Source organism: Mobula hypostoma, chromosome 15 (assembly GCF_963921235.1).
Source record: "Mobula hypostoma chromosome 15, sMobHyp1.1, whole genome shotgun sequence".
Lineage (NCBI taxonomy): Eukaryota > Metazoa > Chordata > Chondrichthyes > Myliobatiformes > Myliobatidae > Mobula > Mobula hypostoma.
In genome coordinates this window covers 68,867,209-68,888,099 of record NC_086111.1, presented here as the reverse complement: position 1 = coordinate 68,888,099, position 20,891 = coordinate 68,867,209, and the positions used below count along the sequence as shown (strand labels likewise).

Sequence of the window (20,891 nt, the reverse complement as noted above, 5' to 3'; positions counted from 1 at the left end):
AAGGTGCAAAAATAACTGGGTTGTTATCATGGGTGACTTTAACTTCCTAATATTGATTGGCACCTGATTAGTTCCAAGGGTATAGATGGGGCAGAGTTTGTTAAGTGTGTCCAGGATGGATTCCTGTCACAGTATGTGGACAGGCCAACTATGGGGAATGCCATACTAGATCTAGTACTAGGTAATGAACCGGGTCAGGTCACAGATCTCTCACTGGCTGAGCATCTGGGGGACAGTGACCACCGCTCCCTGCCTTTAGCATTATCATGGAAAAGGATAGAATCAGAGAGGAAAGGAATTTTTTTAATTGGGGAAGGGCAAATTATGAGGCTATAAGGCTAGAACTTGCAGGTGTGAATTGGGATGATGTTTTTGCAGGGAAATGTACTATGGACATGTGGTCGATGTTTAGAGATCTCTTGCAGGATGTTAGGGATAAATTTGTCCCGGTGAGGAAGATAAAGAATGGTAGGGTGAAGGAACCATGGGTGACAAGTGAGGTGGAAAATCTAGTCAGGTGGAAGAGGCAGCATACATGAGGTTTAGGAAGCAAGGATCAGATGGGTCTATTGAGGAATATAGGGAAGCAAGAAAGGAGCTTAAGAAGGGGCTGAGAAGAGCAAGAAGGGAGCATGAGAAGGCCTTGGCAAGTAGGGTAAAGGAAAACCCCAAGGCATTCTTCAATTATGTGAAGAGAAAAAGGATGGCAGGAGTGAAGGTAGGACCGATTAGGGATAAAGGTGGGAAGATGTGCCTGGAGGCTGTGGAAGAGAGCAAGGTCCTCAATGAATACTTCTTTTCGGTATTCACCAATGAGAGGGAACTTGATGATGGTGAGGACAATATGAGTGAGGTTGATGTTCTGGAGCATGTTGATATTAAGGGAGAGGAGGTGTTGGAGTTGTTAAAATACGTTAGGACGGATAAGTCCCCAGGGCCTGACGGAATATTCCCCAGGCTGCTCCATGAGGCAAAGAAAGAGATTGCTGAGCCTCTGGCTAGGATCTTTATGTCCCCATTGTCCACGGGAATGGTACCGGAGGATTGGAGGGAGGCGAATGTTATCCCCTTGTTCAAAAAAGTTAGTAGGGGTAGTCCAGGTAATTATAGACCAGTGAGCCTTATATCTGTGGTGGAAAAGCTGTTGGAAAAGATTCTTAGAGATAGGATCTCTGGGCATTTAGAGAATCGTGGTCTGATCAGGGACAGTCAGCATGGCTTTGCGAAGGGCAGATCGTGTCTAACAAGCCTGATAGAGTTCTTTGAGGAGGTGACCAGGCATATAGATGAGGCTAGTGCAGTGGATGTGATCTATATGGATTTTAGTAAGGCATTTGACAAGGTTCCACACGGTAGGCTTGTTCAGAAAGTCAGAAGGCATGGGATCCAGGGAAGTTTGGCCAGGTAGATTCAGAATTGGCTTGCCTGCAGAAGGCAGAGGGTCATGGTGGACGGAGTACATTCAGATTGGAGGATTGTGACCACAAGGATCTGTTCTGGGACCTCTACTTTTCGTGATTTTTATTAACGACCTGGATGTCGGGGTAGAAGGGTGGGTTGGCAAGTTTGCAGACGACACAAAGGTTGGTGGTGTTGTAGATAGTGTAGAGGATTGTCAAAGATTGCAGAGGGACATTGATAGGATGCAGAAGTGGGCTGAGAAGTGGCAGATGGAGTTCAACCCGGAGAAGTGTGAGGTGGTACACTTTGGAAGGACAAACTCCAAGGCAGAGTACAAAGTAAATGGCAGGATACTTGGTAGTGTGGAGGAGCAGAGGGATCTGGGGGTACATGTCCACAGATCCCTGAAAGTTGCCTCACAGGTGGATAGGGTAGTTAAGAAAGCTTATGGGGTGTTAGCTTTCATAAGTCGAGAGACAGAGTTTAAGAGTTGCGATGTAAAGATGCAGCTCTATAAAACTCTGGTTAGGCCACACTTGGAGTACTGTGTCCAGTTCTGGTCGCCTCACTATAGGAAGGATGTGGAAGCATTGGAAAGGGTACAGGGGAGATTTACCAGGATGCTGCCTGGTTTAGAGAGTATGCATTATGATCAGAGATTAAGAGAGCTAGGGCTTTACTCTTTGGAGAGAAGGAGAATGAGAGGAGACGTGATAGAGGTGTACAAGATAATAAGAGGAATAGATAGAGTGGATAGCCAGTGCCTCTTCCCCAGGGTACCACTGCTCAATACAAGAGGACATGGCTTTAAGGTAAGAGGTGGGAAGTTCAAAGGGGATATTAGAGAAAGGTTTTTTACTCAGAAAGTGGTTGGTGCGTGGAATGCACTGCCTGAGTCAGTGGTGGAGACAGATACCCTAGTGAAGTTTAAGAGACTACTAGACAGCTATATGGAGGAATTTAAGGTGGGGGCTTATATGGGAGGCAGGGTTTGAAAGTCGGCACATTGTGGGCCGAAGGGCCTGTACCGTGCTGTACTATTCTATGTTCTATAATCAAAAAGCATACTTCAGTTCAGTTCAGCTCAGGGTTCCTTATCTGCAGGCTGCTCTGATCCAAAATCGCCCAAACTAGCAACAAAAAAGGAGCAATCTAAAAAACTGGAACACATCATAATTGTGAATTAGAGCCACAATCCACAAATCATGTCAATTAGTCATAAACATAGTCATACTTTATTGATCCCGGGGCAAATTGGTTTTCGTTACAGTTGCACCATAAATAATTAAGTAGTAATAAAACCATAAATAATTAAATAGTAATATGTAAATTATGCCAGGAAATAAGTCCAGGACCAGCCTACTGGCTCAGGGTGTCTGACCCTCCAAGGGAGGAGTTGTAAAGTTTGATGGCCACAGGCAGGAATGACTTCCTATGACGCTCTGTGTTGCATCTCGGTGGAATGAGTCTCTGGCTGAATGTACTCCTGTGCCCAACCAGTACATTATGGTTGGCATGCCAACTTAGACAGCATCCTCTTTTCAGACACCACCGTCAGAGAGTCCAGTTCCATCCCCACAACATCACTGGCTTTAAGAATGAGTTTATTGATTCTGTTGCTGTCTGCTACCCTCAGCCTACTGCCCCAGCACACAACAGCAAACATGATAGCACTGGCCACCACAGACTCGTAGAATATCCTCAGCATCGACCGACAGATGTTAAAGGACCTCAGTCACCTCAGGAAATAGAGATGGCTCTGACCCTTCTTGTAGACAGCCTTGCCTTGCTCTGGCACCATCCTCTGACAGCATAGAGGAAGAGAGAAAGAGATCATTCAAACACAAGGGCCTTCCTCTGGGAGCAGAGGGCAAAAGGGAGAGAAACCATCACACACAGATACTCTAAGGAGTTTATACATTCTCATTGCCATGAGGGTTTCTTCCAGGTGCTCACACATTCCAAAGATGTAATGTTAGGATAAGGGTTCATGAGTTGTGGGTTTCCTATATTGGTGCCAGAAGCATGGTGACACTTGCGGGCTTGCCCTCAGTACATCAATGACACACTATTTCACTGCATGTTTCAAATAAACCTAATCTTTCATCTTTACCCTAAACTGTATGATACATTGATCACTATCTCCTAAATATTCCCCTAAAAATCTTGGTGCATCCCCTACTTTCTCCAGAACCAGATCCTTAATACCTCCTTCCTCATTGAACAGTTTTAGAAAATTAACCTGAGCATATTTTAGGAATACTTCACCCTCTCTGACCTGCAAAATGCTTCAATCTCTTTTACTCTGAGTTCACTGAAGCCCCACCCTTTCTTCCCTGCTTTCTGATTCTATTTTGAGGTTCCCATACCCTTGGTAGATTAGTTGATTTTTTTTTCCATTTCCTCTATTGAGACTTTGTAAAACACTGGTGAGGCCTCACTTGGAGTACTGTGAGCAGTTTTGGACCCTTAGCTTAGAAAGGTTGTGCTGAAACTGGAGAGGGTTCAAAGGTTGTTCACAAAAATGATTCCAGGATTGAATGCCTTGTAATAGTTACATCCCGACACGCAGGACAGAAGCATGGTTACATTGTGTATTCCACGGACCAGCTGTTTGAGTTAATGCCGGCTGGTTTAGCGAGCAGAGCGGCGGCCACCCCTGCTGAAATCTGGAGGAAAACACAGAGGATGCAGAGGGGGATCACAAAGTCGAGGAAAGAGGACCGGGTCAAGACAACAGAGACTTATGGAGAAGGGGAGTTCGGTGGGTAATAAAATGGACTAGTTCACGGCGCTACCCAGGCGTCAGAGAACATTTTGGGAGTGCAGTGTTATGTGTTTCACTGGAACGGGGCTGCACGAGGGCATATCCGATCAAAACTTCTCCATGGATGGCTTCCAGACCGTTCCAGCTGACCGGAAGTGCACTGATATGGTAAGCGTGAAGGAGTTGGGTGCTTACTGTTCTGGCTAACAACAGATGGTGCAATCTGGGTCATATTACGGTCGAGGAACGTGTTTGTAGACCGGATAACTTTTTTACTGTTGTTCGGTCACATTCCACCGAGATACAACACTGGGCGGCACGGGAGATCGTTCCTGCCTGTGGCCATCGAACTTGCAGCTCCTCCTATGGAGAGTCAGACACCCTGAGCCAATAGACTGGTCCTGGACTTATTTTCCATCTGGCATAGTTTGTTTTTTGTTGTTTGATTGTTTGTGGTTTTTGTATTGCTATATTTACGCTCTATTCCTGGTTGGTGCAGCTGTAACAAAACCCAATTTCCCTCAGGATCAATAAAGTATATCTATTTATCTAATATGAAGAGCACTTGATGACTCTGGGATTGTATTCACTAGAATTCAGAGGATTGAAGGGTGACCTCATTGAAACCTATCGAATGGTGAAAGGCATGATAGAGTGGATATGACGAGGATGTTTCCTATGGTGGGAGAGTCTAAGACTAGAGGCCACAGCTTCAGATTAGAGGAGCATCCTTTTTAGAATGGAGATGAGGAGGAACTTCTTTAGTCAGACGGTGGTGAATCTGTGGAATGTGTTGCCACAGGCAGCTGCGGAGGCCAAGTCTTAATGTATAGTTGAGGCAGAAAAATTCTTGATTGGTCAGGGCATGAAGGGTTACGGGGGAAAAGCAGGAGATTGGGGCTGAGAAGAAAAATGGATCAGCCATGATGAAATGGCAGAGCAGACTCAATGGGCTAAATGGCCTACTCCTATATCTTATGGCATTTTAATCTCAGTACCTAGAAGAAGATATAAGATTTGGTTTATTGTACATCAAAGTATTTAAACATACAGTGAAATGTGGTGTTTCCGTGAAATCAAATCAACAAGGATTGCGCTGGGCATCCTGAAAGTGTCGGCACACTTCTCGCGCCAATGTAGCATGCCCATAACTCAGTAACAATAACCATATGCCTTCAGAATGTGGGAGGAAACCCACACAGTCACAGGGAGAATGTGCAAACTCCTATCAGGTTGGAATTGAACCCCAATTGTTGATAGCTGGCGCTGTTCAGTGATCACCATCCCACCCTAGTTGATTCTAATGAAATTCCTTGACTCAATGTTTGGTTCTGTCTGATTCCCAATGACCTTGGAAAGTGGATTAGATTAGATTATGAGGACACACACTCCTCTTTTATTGTCATTTCGTAATGCATGCGTTAAGAAATGATACAATGTTCCTCCAGAATGATATCACAGAAACACAAGACAAACCAAGACTGAAAAACTGACAAAAATCACATAATTATAACATATAGTTACAACAATGCAAAGCAATACCGTAATTTGATAAAGAACAGACCATGGGCACGGTAAAAAAAAAAGTCTCAAAGTCTCTCGAAAGTCCCATCATCTCACGCAGATGGTAGGAGAAAGAAAAACTCTCCCTGCCATGAACCTCCAGCACCGCAAACTTGCCGATGCAGCACCCTGGAAGCACCTGACCACAGTCAACTCTTGAGTCCGTCCGAAAACTCTGAGCCTCCGACCAGCCCTCCGACACCAAGCACCGAGCACCATCTCTGCCGAGTGCTTCGATCCTGGCTCCGGCAACAGGCATAGGCAAAGCCGAGGATTTGGGGCCTTCCCCCTCCGGAGATTCTTGATCGCACAGTAGCAGCGGCAGCGAAGCGGGCATTTCAGAAGTTTCTCCAGATGTTCCTCCGTGCTTCTCACGTCTGTCTCCATCAAATCAGGATTGTGCACGGCCCCTACTTACAAATACGATATCATTTCAGAGTGACCGCACGTGCTGCCATCTTCTCCTCCCCTCATCGGAATTCAATGACGCACAGAGGACTGACAGCACTGGGAACTAGGAGAAGCTTCTACCTTTTCACGCTCATACTGCATTAGCTTTCCATGTTTAGGATCATGTTCTGGGGTTTTAACTTTCCATTTTGTATCATCAGCACCTTGAATGATATTCATGCTTTTGAGCATTGTGATTTGGGTGCTATTTAAATGCTTTAGCACATTGTCTGGCACTGTGAACTTATGCTGACGAAATGGCCCATACTTGTTTCTTACACATTCCTCATTCACATGGAAGTATACATTTGAAGGCTGAAATGCAAGATGCTTCTGTTTGTATCCAGAGAAGTATTCTCGAAAATCTTCAGTTTTCAATACCAAGTCTGGAACTTCTCCATCAAGGAGCTGTTTTCTGCATCCATAACATTTCCTTGGCTTCCTTTTCACCATGGAGAGGACAAGAACTTCAAATGTTTTTGCCTGCATTTCTGAAATAGGTAAAAAAGACAATGTCAATGACATAGCAGATCAGTTCGAACAGACGCATCATCGGCTCCATCCTACCCGACATCGAGGGCATACATTCAGAAAGGTGCTAGAAAAAGGCCAGCAATATCATTAAGGATGCCACACACCCTACTCATGGACTGTCTGTCCTACTCCCATCACGGAGGAGGTTATGTAGCACCCACGCCAGGACAACAAAACTCAAAAACATTTACTTTTCCCAAGCAGTAAGGCTGATCAATATCTCCACCCACTAAACTTCCCTCCACACCCCAACCACCACTACCTTATCATTTCCTGTCAGTCACCTTATGTATAGACACTCCAGTGCCCAGCGTCACCTTATGGACATACAATCAATATGTATCTTATGTATTTATATTTATTATGTTCTTTATCTTATTGTATTTTTTGTGCTGCATCAAATCCAGAGTAACAACTATTTTGTTCTCCTTTAAACTTGTATACTGGAAATGACATTAAACAATCTTGAATCTTGTACATCTGAGAAGTTTCCTCCATGTGTCTGACAAAATACATTATTGCTCTCAGAATTTGTGTTTCTTTCTTCAAAGCCATAAATTGTTCTTGAAAGTTCACATTGCAATATCTTGAATAGATGAACACCACACAAAATGCAGGAAAACTCAGCAGATCAATGTTCAAAGTCAATTTACTATAAAGGTGCAACACACATCAAAGTTGCTGGTGAACACAGCAGGCCAGGCAGCATCTCTAGGAAGAGGTACAGTCGACATTTCAGGCCGAGACCCTTCAATAGGACTAACTGAAGGAAGAGTTAGTAAGAGATTTGAAAGTGGGAGGGGGAGGGGGAGATCCAAAATGATAGGAGAAGACAGGAGGGGGAGGGATGGAGCCAAGAGCTGGACAGGTGATTGGCAAAAGGGATATGAGAGGATCATGGGACAGGAGGCCCAGGGAGAAGGAAGGGGGGGGGAACCAGAGGATGGGCAAGGGGTATAGTCAGAGGGACAGAGGGAGAAAAAGAAAAGTGAGAGAAAGAATGTGTGTATGAAAATAAATAACGGATGGAGTACAAGGGGGAGATGGGGCATTAGCGGAAGTTAGAGAAGTGATGTTCATGCCATCAGGTTGGAGGCTACCCAGGCGGAATATAAGGTGTTGTTCCTCCAACCTGAGTGTGGCTTCATCTTTACAATAGAGGAGGCCGTGGATAGACATGTCAGATTACAAACCGATAGTAAATATTAAAAATTTAAATTATAAATCATAAATAGAAAATAGAAAAATGGAAAGTAAGGTAGTGCTGCCTGATGAGCGCCAACATGGACTATCCCTGCTTCTCTCTCCTATGATGGTCTTATCAAAGGTGCAAGTGGGAGAACAGCTTAGTAAGCATGACCACAATATTTTATAGATTTCACTGACTAGTAGCATCAAATCTAATAGATGAACTTTTGATCACAGAAGACCAAATTCCATAAAACACTGAATTCCAATGGAAAGATTGTGGAGCAAGCTACCTGTTTCCTCAGGGTCACCAAGCACATCTTTCCCTCCCGCCCTCCCCACTTCCTGCTTTCTGCAGCGATCACTTCCAATGTGATTCCCCGTCCATTCATCCCTCATCACTGATCTCCCTCCTGGCGCTTATCCTTGCAAGCAGAACAAGTGCTACACCTGCCCCTACACCTCCTCCCTCACTACCATTCAGGACCCGAAACAGTCCTTCCAGGTGAGGCGACACTTCACCTGTGAGTCTGTTAGGTTCATCTAATGTATCCGGTGCTCCCAGCGTGGCTTCTTGTATGTCAATGAGACCCGATATAGATTGGGAGCCTGCTTCACCGAGCACCTACACTCCGTTTGCCAAAAGATGCGGGATCTCCCAGTGGCTACCCATTTTAATTCCACTTCCCATTCCCATTCCGACATGTCAGTCTATTGCCTCCTCTACTGTCACAATGAGGCCACACTCAGGTTGGAGGAACAACACCTTATATTCTGTCTGAGTAGCCTCCAACCTGATTTCTAGAACTTCCAGTAGACGCCCACCCCTGTCATCTTTTCCCTCTCTCACCTTATCTCCTTGGCTGCCCATCACCTTCCTCTGGTGCTCCTCCTCCTTTTCTCTTTTCCATGGCCTTCAATCCTTTCCTATTAGATTCCCCCCTCTCCAGCCCTGTATCTTTTTCACTAATCCACTTCCCAGCTCTTTACTTCACCCCTCCTCCCCTTCCGGTTTCTCTCATCACTTTGTAGTTCCTCCTCCACTCCCCCAACCTTCTTTCTCTGACTCCTCATCTTTATTCCCCAGTCCTGATGAAGGTCTCGGCCCAAAATGTCGACTGAACTCTTTCCACAGATGCCGCCTGGCCTGCTGAGTTCCCCCAGCACTTTGGGTGTGTTGCTCTGAATTTCCAGCATCTGCAGGTTTTCTCGTGTTTATGATTGGTCTCTAAATTAAAACCTGCCTGCACCAGCCCTTTAGCCCCACTACCATCAACCCCACCGCCACCCAGGTTTATAGAGGGGTAACAGGTCTTCACTGTGAAAAGACTTTTGGATTCGTGTACTGTTCAATACTTCGTGGACTGAGAGGGATTCAGACTGGAGGAGAGGTGCTGGGTGCCGGAAAGGGGCATCCTGCATCCAACCCTCATCCACGATTACCATCGCTTTGTCTCCGAGCAACCAGGGCCGTCAGGAGTTGGCCTTTGGTGGGGGGAGGGTGTCCAGTTCCCAACCACATCAGCTTCCGAGATTTGGATGCTAATCAGAAATCTGATAGTGGAAGGGAAGAAAATGTTCTTAAGACATTAAGTGTGTGCCTTCATTCTTCTCTACCTCCTACCTGATGGTAGCAATGAGAAGCGGGCAAGTCTTGGTGACGTGGTTCCTGAATGGTGTTGCTGCCTTTTTGAGGCATCGGCTTTTGAAGATGTTCTCAATGCTGGGCAGGTACTGTAAGTGCCTGTGATGGAGCTGGCTGTTTGCAGCCTATCTATAGGTTTTTCTCATCCTGTGCAGTGGCCTCTCCATACCAGCTGGTGATGCAACCAGTCAGAATGCTCTCCACGGTACATCTGTAGAAGCTTGCTACAGTCTCTGGTGACATACCAAATCTCCTTAAACTCCTAACTTCCTGATGTCCATACTGGAATACGTAGAGTGTAAGTCAGAAATACAATAACCAACGAAAGCACCTCTCCATCAGTCTCCTCCTCGGTTGTGTCCAGGTACATTTTAGCCCAATTTTTTTTTCCCCCCCCAAGAACCTCAGTCCTTGTTTTTAACTGTTGCAGAAATCACCCTATGCAAGAACCTGATACTAAAAAAAAAAAAAACATTTCAGGGTCCATGTTTTAGATTAGTTCTGAGGTAAATCTAAGGAGGACCTCTATGGACATATTTTCCGCTTTTTCAAAGAAAATGCCTGGCTTCTCGGTGTATTAAAAAATATGATGTTCTTTCATGTCTGCTTCCTTTTGTAAATGTGTGGGTTCCATCTGTATTGGTGTGGAGACTTGTGTCTTCTTGGCAAGGTCAGTTTCTCCTGTAGAAACTATAAAGGAAAATATGGATTTTACATCTTCTGGCAGCATTCATAACATCATTGGTACTGTGCCTTGAATATAAAGTTAATTTTGGGGTTTCCTGTATCATGATAAAGTCACCAGATAGTGCATGAAAAATCATTAGAATTATTAAAGTCATGGTGTTATACTTTGTACCTTCAAAACATGAAACTAATTCAAATGAAGACAAGGGAATACGAAATGTGTGTGTAACTGCAGATTTGCTTTAAGCAAGGTGTGCGCGTATCACGTGGTAGTGTGATGATGTATACAATTCACACCTTTTGGCATATAAAAAGGTACTGAATTATTTAAATGAACAAGAAAGTGGGCAATGGAAGAAGAGAAAAGGCGGAGGGTGAGAAATTACCTGAAGCTAGAGAAATTGATGTTCATGGCCTTAGGTTGGATGCTTCCCAGGCAGAATATGAGGTTCCAAAATGTCAGTCCATGGCCTACTTTTGTGTCACGATGAGGCCACGGTGAGCGTAGAAGCAAAAAGTACAAAGGGGAAAAGTAAAAGTGGCAGGCCGACAAATCCAGGGCAAGCATTAAAAAGGGCTAAGAGAGTTGTAAAAGAGTGCCTGAAGGCTTTATGTGTCAATGCAAGGAGCATTCGTAATAAGGTGGATGAATTGAAAGTGCAGATTGTTATTAATGATTATGATATAGTTGGGATCACAGAGACATGGCTCCAGGGTGACCAGGGATGGGAGCTCAACGTTCAGGGATATTCAATATTCAGGAGGGATAGACACGAAGGAAGGGGAGGTGGGGTGGCGTTGCTGGTTAAAAAAGAGATTAACGCAATAGAAAGGAAGGACATAAGCCGGGAAGATGTGGAATCGATATGGGTAGAGCTGCGTAACACTAAGGGGCAGAAGACGCTGGTGGGAGTTGTGTACAGGCCACCTAACAGTAGTAGTGAGGTCGGAGATGGTATTAAACAGGAAATTAGAAATGTGTGCAATAAAGGAACAGCAGTTATAATGGGTGACTTCAATCTACATGTAGACTGGGTGAACCAAATTGGTAAAGGTGCTGAGGAAGAGGATTTCTTGGAATGTATGCGGGATGGTTTTTTGAACCAACATGTCGAGGAACCGACTAGAGAGCAGGCTATTCTGGACTGGGTTTTGAGCAATGAGGAAGGGTTAATTAGCGATCTTGTCGTGAGAGGCCCCTTGGGTAAGAGTGACCATAATATGGTGGAATTCTTCATTAACATGGAGAGTGACGTAGTTAATTCAGAAACAAAGGTTCTGAACTTAAAGAGGGGTAACTTTGAAGGTATGAGACATGAATTAGCTAAGATAGACTGGCAAATGACACTTCAAGGATTGACGGTGGATATGCAATGGCAGGCATTTAAAGGTTGCATGGATGAACTACAACAATTGTTCATCCCAGTTTGGCAAAAGAATAAATCAAGGAAGGTAGTGCACCCGTGGCTGACAAGAGAAATTAGGGATAGTATCAATTCCAAAGAAGTAGCATACAAATTAGCCAGAGAAAGTGGCTCACCTGAGGACTGGGAGAAATTCAGAGTTCAGCAGAGGAGGACAAAGGGCTTAATTAGGAAGGGGAAAAAAGATTATGAGAGAAAACTGGCAGAGAACATAAAAACGGACTGTAAAAGCTTTTATAGATATGTAAAAAGGAAAAGACTGATAAAGACAAATGTAGGTCCCCTGCAAACAGAAACAGGTGAATTGATTATGGGGAGCAAGGACATGGCAGACCAATTGAATAATTACTTTGGTTCTGTCTTCACTAAGGAGGACATAAATAATCTTCCAGAAATAGTAAGGGACAGAGGGTCCAGTGAGATGGAGGAACTGAGCGAAATACATGTTAGTAGGGAAGTGGTGTTAGGTAAATTGAAGGGATTGAAGGCAGATAAATCCCCAGGGCCAGATGGTCTGCATCCCAGAGTGCTTAAGGAAGTGGCCCAAGAAATAGTGGATGCATTAGTGATAATTTTTCAAAACTCGTTAGATTCTGGACTAGTTCCTGAGGATTGGAGGGTGGCTAATGTAACCCCACTTTTTAAAAAAGGAGGGAGAGAGAAACCGGGGAATTATAGGCCGGTTAGCCTAACGTCGGTGGTGGGGAAACTGCTGGAGTCAGTTATCAAGGATGTGATAACAGCACATTTGGAAAGCGGTGAAATGATCGGACAAAGTCAGCATGGATTTGTGAAAGGAAAATCATGTCTGACGAATCTCATAGAATTTTTTGAGGATGTAACTAGTAGAGTGGATAGGGGAGAACCAGTGGATGTGGTATATTTGGATTTTCAAAAGGCTTTTGACAAGGTCCCACATAGGAGATTAGTGTGCAAACTTAAAGCACACGGTATTGGGGGTAAGGTATTGGTGTGGGTGGAGAATTGGTTAGCAGACAGGAAGCAAAGAGTGGGAATAAACGGGACCTTTTCAGAATGGCAGGCGGTGACTAGTGGGGTACCGCAAGGCTCAGTGCTGGGACCCCAGTTGTTTACAATATATATTAATGACTTGGATGAGGGAATTAAATGCAGCATCTCCAAGTTTGCGGATGACACGAAGCTGGGTGGCAGTGTTAGCAGTGAGGAGGATGCTAAGAGGATGCAGGGTGACTTGGATAGGTTGGGTGAGTGGGCAAACTCATGGCAGATGCAATTTAATGTGGATAAATGTGAAGTTATCCACTTTGGTGGCAAAAATAGGAAAACAGATTATTATCTGAATGGTGGCCGATTAGGAAAAGGGGAGGTGCAACGAGACCTGGGTGTCATTATACACCAGTCATTGAAAGTGGGCATGCAGGTACAGCAGGCGGTGAAAAAGGCGAACGGTACGCTGGCATTTATAGCGAGAGGATTCGAGTACAGGAGCAGGGAGGTACTACTGCAGTTGTACAAGGCCTTGGTGAGACCACACCTGGAGTATTGTGTGCAGTTTTGGTCCCCTAATCTGAGGAAAGACATCTTTGCCATAGAGGGAGTACAAAGAAGGTTCACCAGATTGATTCCTGGGATGGCAGGTCTTTCATATGAAGAAAGACTGGATGAACTGGGCTTGTACTCGTTGGAATTTAGAAGATTGAGGGGGGATCTGATTGAAACGTATAAGATCCTAAAGGGATTGGACAGGCTAGATGCAGGAAGATTGTTCCCGATGTTGGGGAGGTCTAGAACGAGGGGTCACAGTTTGAGGATAGAGGGGAAGCCTTTTAGGACCGAGGTTAGGAAAAACTTCTTCACACAGAGAGTGGTGAATCTGTGGAATTCTCTGCCACAGCAAACTGTTGAGGCCAGTTCATTAGCTATGTTTAAAAGGAAGTTAGATATGGCCCTTGTGGCTACAGGGGTCAGGGGGTATGGAGGGAAGGCTGGGTTCTGAGTTGGATGATCAGCCATGATCATAATAAATGGCGGTGCAGGCTCGAAGGGCCGAATGGCCTACTCCTGCACCTATTTTCTATGTATGTTTCTATGTATAATGCCTGACCTACTGAGTTCCTTCAGCATTTTGCTGCAGAGTACAAAACAGAAATACAAACAATCTGGGTCAAGCAGCATTTATGGTGGGGAGCAGGGGCAGTGCGGAATGGAGAAGCTAATATTTCAAATCTAAATCCTGTATCACTCCTGATATCATGTTCCCATGCTCTCAATTACAGTATTAATGTTTTATTTGCACAATGTGTCTTCTGATGCACATTGGTTGCTTGTCAGGGTTAGTGTATAGTTTTTCATAAATTCCACAGTATTCCTTTATTTCAATGCAAATGCCCGTAAAAAAATGAATCTCAAGACACTACAGCACTGTGTAAAAGTCCTTAGGCATACACACACACCGCCCCCCTCCCCGCCCAAGGTACCTAAGACCTTTGTGCAGTACTGTATTTGTGGAGCCGTAAACCAGTTTCTCAATCTGGCAGAAGGATGCTGGGTATGGCGATAGAGGAGCACTGTGGGAGGGCTATGGGACAGATGGTAGAGAAGGAACGCCAGGGCGGAGGGTGGGTGGGGTGGTGTCAGGGTGCAGACACACCCAGCTAGGAGACATCAGGTAAGATTATTTGGTTCCAAACAATTGGTTTATTGGTCATTACAGAATGACTCTCCAGTGCTTCCTGCTCCCTCCACTCTCCCTTCCCCTTTTCCCAACCTCTTTCTGCCCCCTTCCCACTCTCAGTCGAAAATAGAGACCCTTATCAGAACCAGGTTTGGCATCACTCACAGTAGAAACTGTTCTACCCAGCTTAGTAGCTATGCTACCGGTTAAGGCCAGGAGCTGGACTTGGTTGTGACATTTCTTCCCCTTTCTGATGCTTGGTCTGAACAACAACTGAACCTCTTGACCATGTCTGCATGCTTTTATGCTTTGAGTTGCTTCTACGTGATTGGTTGATTAGATATTTGCATTAACGAGCAGGTGTACAGGTGTACCTAATAAAGTGGCCCACTAAGTGTGTATTAAACAAAAACCAAAAACATTAATTACAAATAAAACAAAAAATGTCCTATATGAAAGTCTCCTACTTTCACACTAACCGATTTTAGATTTTTCTGTTCATTCCCTCTTGTTCTGATCCAGTTTCTCCTCATGCATCTGTTTTCCAGCTCTACGTTTCTACATGGTGTCAATTTTCACAATTATTTTAATGTTTTAAATTTATTTTCTCAGTTACCAACTCAAAATCTCATGAGAATGTCATTAAAGCACAAAACTCACTTCTTTGTTTTCTCTTTGTTTTCGCACCCTCCTTCTCAGATTTTAGCTGTGTTGCATCTTTCTTCTTTGAGGTTTTGGAATGTATTTTCGGGAACAAATTCTCCTCTTTTGACAGATTTTCTGTCTGTGCATTTTCCAAGATCAGAGTGCCAGTTTGATTCTTCTCTGGGGGCTTTGCTTCTGCAGATATTTTCCTGACTTCATTTACTATTTTTTAAAATCAAAGAAAAACGAGTTAATTCACCTAAAACTCTAATATGAACTCCAATGATATACACAAAATCAAATACTAGTCTCTGAATCTTATTTGGATAATCTTGCTTATTGAGCCCTACGTACAACATCTGTGGGTAACAAAGTTTCTAGGTAATACTCATTTTGATCCTCACTGATAAAATGGCAGCACTGGTATCTGATTGGTTCCTTAAGCTTGTTATAGCCAGGGCTGGCAGGTTAGTTGGGATAAGCTCCCACTACCTATTAAATGCTCCCAAAAGCATTCATCTCAAATAACCTCTGACAGCCAAGTCCAGCTTCAGGCCTTAACCTGTAGCTTAGCTACTAATCTGGCAGAACAGTTTCTACTGACAGGGAGAGGGGAGAAGGTGGATTACTGATGCCTTAAAACCAGTCACTTTGGGTAGGTTTGGCTCATCAGCAGTGGTTGGCAGCTCATCTAGGAGAAGGAATACTCTGATATCAAACCTCCGCTGCCCTGCAGCGATACCCACTCGTGGGGAAGGCATCGGGTGTTAACCCCGAGGGAAAAATCCAGAGCTGGAGTCCCTAAGATAATCCAAAGCTCAAAGTTCAAAGTGCATTTATTATCAAAGTATGTATTAACATTGAGATCCCTCTCCTTACAGGCAGCCACAAACAAAGAAACCCCAAAAGAACACATTAAATAAAAGACTGTCAAACACCCAGTGCGCAGAGAGGGAGAAAAAATTGTGCAAACAATAAAAGTAAGCTAATAGCACCCAACATGAAGTTTTACAAAATACACAAAGCCATGCATCCCTGGAGCTGGAACAGCCACAACCTCAGTTCAGCGCAGAGCTGAGTAAACGTCGCGGGACCACAGACGTGAAGCCAGGTATTACTGCAGCCAGCTCAGGCCACGGCACGGTCTTAGTTCAGCGCAGAGCTGACTAAACGTCACAAAGCAGTGAGCAGAATCAGGCAGAACTGACCCGTCCCTTGCCTCCTGTTCCGGCACCCTGACCCTTTCAATCTGGCCCAGTGCTTAAATTGCCCAAACATCGGGTCATTCCTCGTTCTCAGACAGCTCTGGGGCCTGGTCTCTGCTGCCACAATTTGGCCAATTTGGCCCAGCAGCTAAATCGATCAGACATGGGGACTTACCTTGCTCCCATCTCCACTTGCCTCGCCTTCGCCTCCACCTCTGCCTCTACCTCCTCCCACCTAGCCTCACCTCCGCACACCTCTACATTGTTAGTGGTGAGTCCTATGCTGAGTTCAACACTGACTTGCAACTCCTGCAAATGCCACTGGTGCCAAACTGTATACATCTCTGCCTTTCCTTTGGATTTATCGCTGCATGGAGAGGGAGGCCCTGCTGCATGGGCAACAGCTTGCTTTCCATATTGTACTGCCCTGGCTTGACTACCATGTAGACAGCTGGGACGCAATCTCCACGGTGAACCTCAATCAGCAAAGGTCTCAGATATCTGATTAGGCAACTGCAAGGACTAGTCAAAGGAAATGAGATTTTCACAACAAATTCGTGCACAAGACCTGTACTTTTTAAAGCAATGATTAACCAGCTTTTGATTTGTTTGACGGTCAGGTTCAAAGACCATAAATTGTTTCACAGAATTATTATTAATAATGGGCAAATATTGTGTTTGATTGGACTTCCTGCTAGTACATGTTCCCTATATGCTTATACAATCTGCTCATTTCTACTCTGATATGTTACCTGATTTACAGTCATAGGGTACCACAGCACAGAAACCAGCTACTTCCCCCACCTAGTCCGTGCTGAACTGTTATTCTGCCTTGTTCCATCAAACCGCACCTGGACCATAACCATTCATACTCCTCTCATCCATGTACTTATCCAAACTTCACTTAAGTGTTGCAATCCAATCCACATCCACTATTTCCACTGGCAGCTCGTTCCACACTCATAAACAAATAAAGTACGAGTGCCACGACAAGCTAGACCTGCCGAAGGGTCTCAGCCCAAAACGTCGACTATACATTTTTCCATAGATGCTGCCTGGCCTGCTCACTTTGCGTGTGTGTGTGTGTTGCTTGGATTTCCATCATCTGCAGATTCTCTCTTGTTTGAGAGATCAAGAGTTCATCTTTATCGGACAACAGCTTGGTCCAAGAGTCTAATTACTGCAGGATAGAAGTTGTCCTTGAACCTGGTGGTATGTGCTTTCAGGTTTTTGTATCATTGGGACTCAACCATCGAACCTGAAGAAAATCTACAACTCTCCATGCCTATGGCGCGCTGGTAACATCATTAAAGACCCATCCCATCCCGGACACTGTCTGTTCAGTCTCCTGCTGTCAAGTAGGAGATACTTTGACATCTTAACCAAGACAGTAAGACTGAAAAACAGCTTCTTTCCAAAGGCTGGTGTGCAGCTGAATAATGCTACAGCCCGGTCCAATGGCCTTTGAGTGTTATGCACTATCAAAGTCACGCTGCATGTAAATATGGGATTTTTTTGGTATATTTAAGCAGTAATGTGTGCATTGTAAATACATGTTTTGCTCAATCTGGAGTAGCACCATAATCTCATTTTCCTGAGCAATGACAATAAAGTTCTATTCTATTCTACTACCTGATGGAAGAGGGGAAGAGAGATTGTTCGGGGTGGGTGGGGACTTTGATTATGTTGCATGTTTCGCTGAGGCAGCGAGAAGTATCAACAGAGTCCATGAAGGAGAGGTTGGTTTCTGTGATGTGCTGAGCTGTGTCCACAACTTTCATAGACATAGACTGATAAAGAAGAACAGCACAGAAACAGGCCCTTTGGCCCAGCTAGTTTGTGCCAAATCATTTAAACTGCCTGCTCCCACTGACCTGCCCTCCATACCCCTCACATCCATGTACCTATCCAAACTTCTTTTAAAAGTTGAAATCTAGCTTGCATGCACCACTTGTGTTGGCAGCTCATTCCATACTTTCACGACCCTCTGAGTGAAGAAGTTTCCCCTCACGTTCCTCTTAAATTTTACACCTTTCACTTTTAACTCAATGACCTCTGGTTGTAGTCCCACAGCGCCTCAGTGGAAAAACTCTGCTTGCATTTACCCTATCTATACCTCTCATAATCTAGTATACCTCTATTAAACCTCCTCTTAATCTTCTACATTCTAAGAAATAAAGTGCTAACCTATTCAATCTTTCCCCCAGATCTGGCAACATCCTCGTAAATTTTCTCTGTATTCTTTCAACCTTACTTACATCTTTCCTGTAGGTAGGTGACCAAAAACTGCACGCACAACAGACCAAATTAGGCCTCACCAACATCTTAAAATTTTCAACATAACATCCCAACTCTTGTACTCAATACATAATGTACTCATTCCAGACTGCAACTCAATCGCATCTCTGGCTGCATGTTTCCATTGATACAGCCATTTCAACTGCTGTTTTAAATGTGAGCTATGCTTCAGTTAGGAGTCATTTTTGAATGCATTCTTGTAAGATTCCACTAATTGACCTTTCAGTGCATCATTAAGCCCCATTACTGAACTGACAATGCTCAGGTTGTCTCCTCAATTCAGCCACCTATGCTGAGATGGATTTTGATTCTTTTATTTTTTTACACTGCTTATGAAACTTAAAGCATTCTGCAAACATTAAAAGTTTTGGTTCTAAATGTCCCTGCATTACTTTCATGATATCAACAAAGCTCATCTCAGCGGGTTTGATTGGAGCAGTTAAACTTCTAAGCAAACTATATGCTTTTCCACCAATTACACTCAGCAAAACTGGTACTAGTTTTTCATTGGCTATTTCATTCTCTTCAAAATAATGTTCAATTCACTCAGTAAAAGCTCAACCAGTTATCTTTTGTTCAATAGAATGTGTCTATTTCCGGTGTAGCCTGCCATTTCTGATTTTTTAAACTTATTATCATCACCAACTGGACCAGGTGACTTATCTACCTTCAGAACTTTCAGTTTCCCAAGAACCTTCTCCCTAATAATGGCAACTTCACACACTTCTGACCCCCGATACCCTGGAACTTCCACCATACTGCTAGTGTCAACCACAGTGAAGACTGTTGCCAAGTACTTATTCAGTTTGTCTGCCATTTCCTTGTCCCCCATTACTACCTCTCCAGTATCATTTTCCAGCAGTCCAATATCCACTCTCACCTCTCTTTTTCACTTTATGTATCTGAAGAAACTTCTGGTATCCTTCATTTTCCATCTTTTCCACCTTAATGACTTTTTAGTTGCCTTCTGTTGGTTTTCAAAATCTTCCTAATCCTCGAACTTCCCACTAATTTGTGTTCTATTATACATACTCTTTTTGGCTTTTATATTGGCTTTGATTCTCTTGTTAGCCACGATTGTGTCATCTTGCCTTTAGAATACTTCTTCCTCTTTGCTATGTATAGATCCTATGTCTTCCGAGTTGCTTCCCAAAATTCCAGCCATTGCTGCTCTGCCATCATCCCTGCCAGTGTTCTGTTCCAATCAGTTTTGACCAGCTTCTCTCTCATGTTTCTGTAATTCCCTTTACTCCACTGTAATACTGATACGAATGACTTTAGCTCCTCCTCAAATTTCAGAGTAAATTCGATCATATTATGATCACTTACCCCAAGGGTTCTTTTACCTTCAGCTCTCTAATCAATTCCAGTTCATTGCACAACACCCAGTCCAGAATAGCTGATCCCTTAGTGGGCTTAACCATGAGTTGCTCTAAAAAGCCATCTCGTAGGCATTCCAGAAATTCCACCTCTTGGAATCCAGCACCAACCTGATTTTCCAAATTAATCTGCATATTAAAATCCCCCATGACTATTGTAACATTGCTCTTTGTGGTGCATTTTCTATCACCAGTTGTGAGTTGTAGACCACATCCTTACTACTGTTTTGGGGTCTGTATATAACTCACATTAGGTTCTTAGCTCTACCCACAACAAATCACCCCTTCTGCCTACCTGCCTGCCCTTTTGATACAATGTTTATCCTCCCTGGATGTTAAACTACCAGTTTATAATCTTCTTTCAGCCACAATTCACTGACGCCCACAACATGGCAATCTGAAACTGTGCTACAAGTTCATCTACCTTATTCCATACACTGTGTGCATTCAATTATAACATCTTCAGTCCTGTATTCACCCTTTTCTATTTTGTCCATCTTTAATTTGCAACTCCTCCTGTTGACTGCAATTTTGCCTTATCAAAGTCTCTCCTTGATAGGAGACTCACTGCACACTGCCTCTGTAAACCAACTACCTCATCATCAGCACTATCAATCCAGTTCCCATCCCCCTGCCAAATTAATTTAAAGCCTCCTGAACAACTCCAGCAAACCAGCCTGCAATAATATTGAACCGTCTCTGGTTCAGGTGTACAGATCATACCTTCCCCAGAAGAGATCCCAATGATCCATAAATCTGAACTCCTGCCCCCTGCTCCAGTTCCTTAGTTATGTATTTACCTGCCAAATCATCCACTTCTTACCCTCACTGGCACATGGCACAGGCAGCAATCCAGAGATTACTACCGTGGAGATCCTGTTTTTCTGCTTCATAGAAAGAAAGAAAGAAAACTATTGATGTATTCAATACAATTTCCCAAATATGCCAGAACAAACTAACAGGATATTGTTCAATTTTTTTTGTTTGTTTGTTTTGGAGTGTTTTTTTCTGTTACTTGCATTTCATTTTAGATATATCCCACCATCACT

The 20,891-nt window shown here is 43.9% G+C and overlaps 1 protein-coding gene across 7 annotated transcripts in view; it reads right to left on the bottom strand.

Annotated features, from left to right (window-relative positions):
- Positions 1 to 5,568: 5,568 nt before the first annotated feature.
- Positions 5,569 to 20,891, bottom strand: part of LOC134357129 (uncharacterized) — a 31,462-nt gene continuing 16,139 nt past the window's right edge. For 4 of the 7 annotated variants that reach the window (XM_063068423.1, XM_063068424.1, XM_063068426.1 and 1 more), the window contains exons 5-6: positions 14,976 to 15,182; positions 5,569 to 6,672 (exon numbers count right to left, since the gene is read on the bottom strand). In XM_063068423.1, the coding sequence (XP_062924493.1) occupies positions 6,212 to 6,672; positions 14,976 to 15,182 (668 nt within the window). In that variant the 3' untranslated portion in view covers positions 5,569 to 6,211. Of the gene's footprint in view, positions 6,673 to 9,234; positions 10,239 to 14,794; positions 14,874 to 14,975; positions 15,183 to 20,642; positions 20,727 to 20,891 lie in introns of those variants that run through there. The other 3 variants (XR_010020522.1, XR_010020521.1, XR_010020523.1) reach the window with 3 other exon arrangements.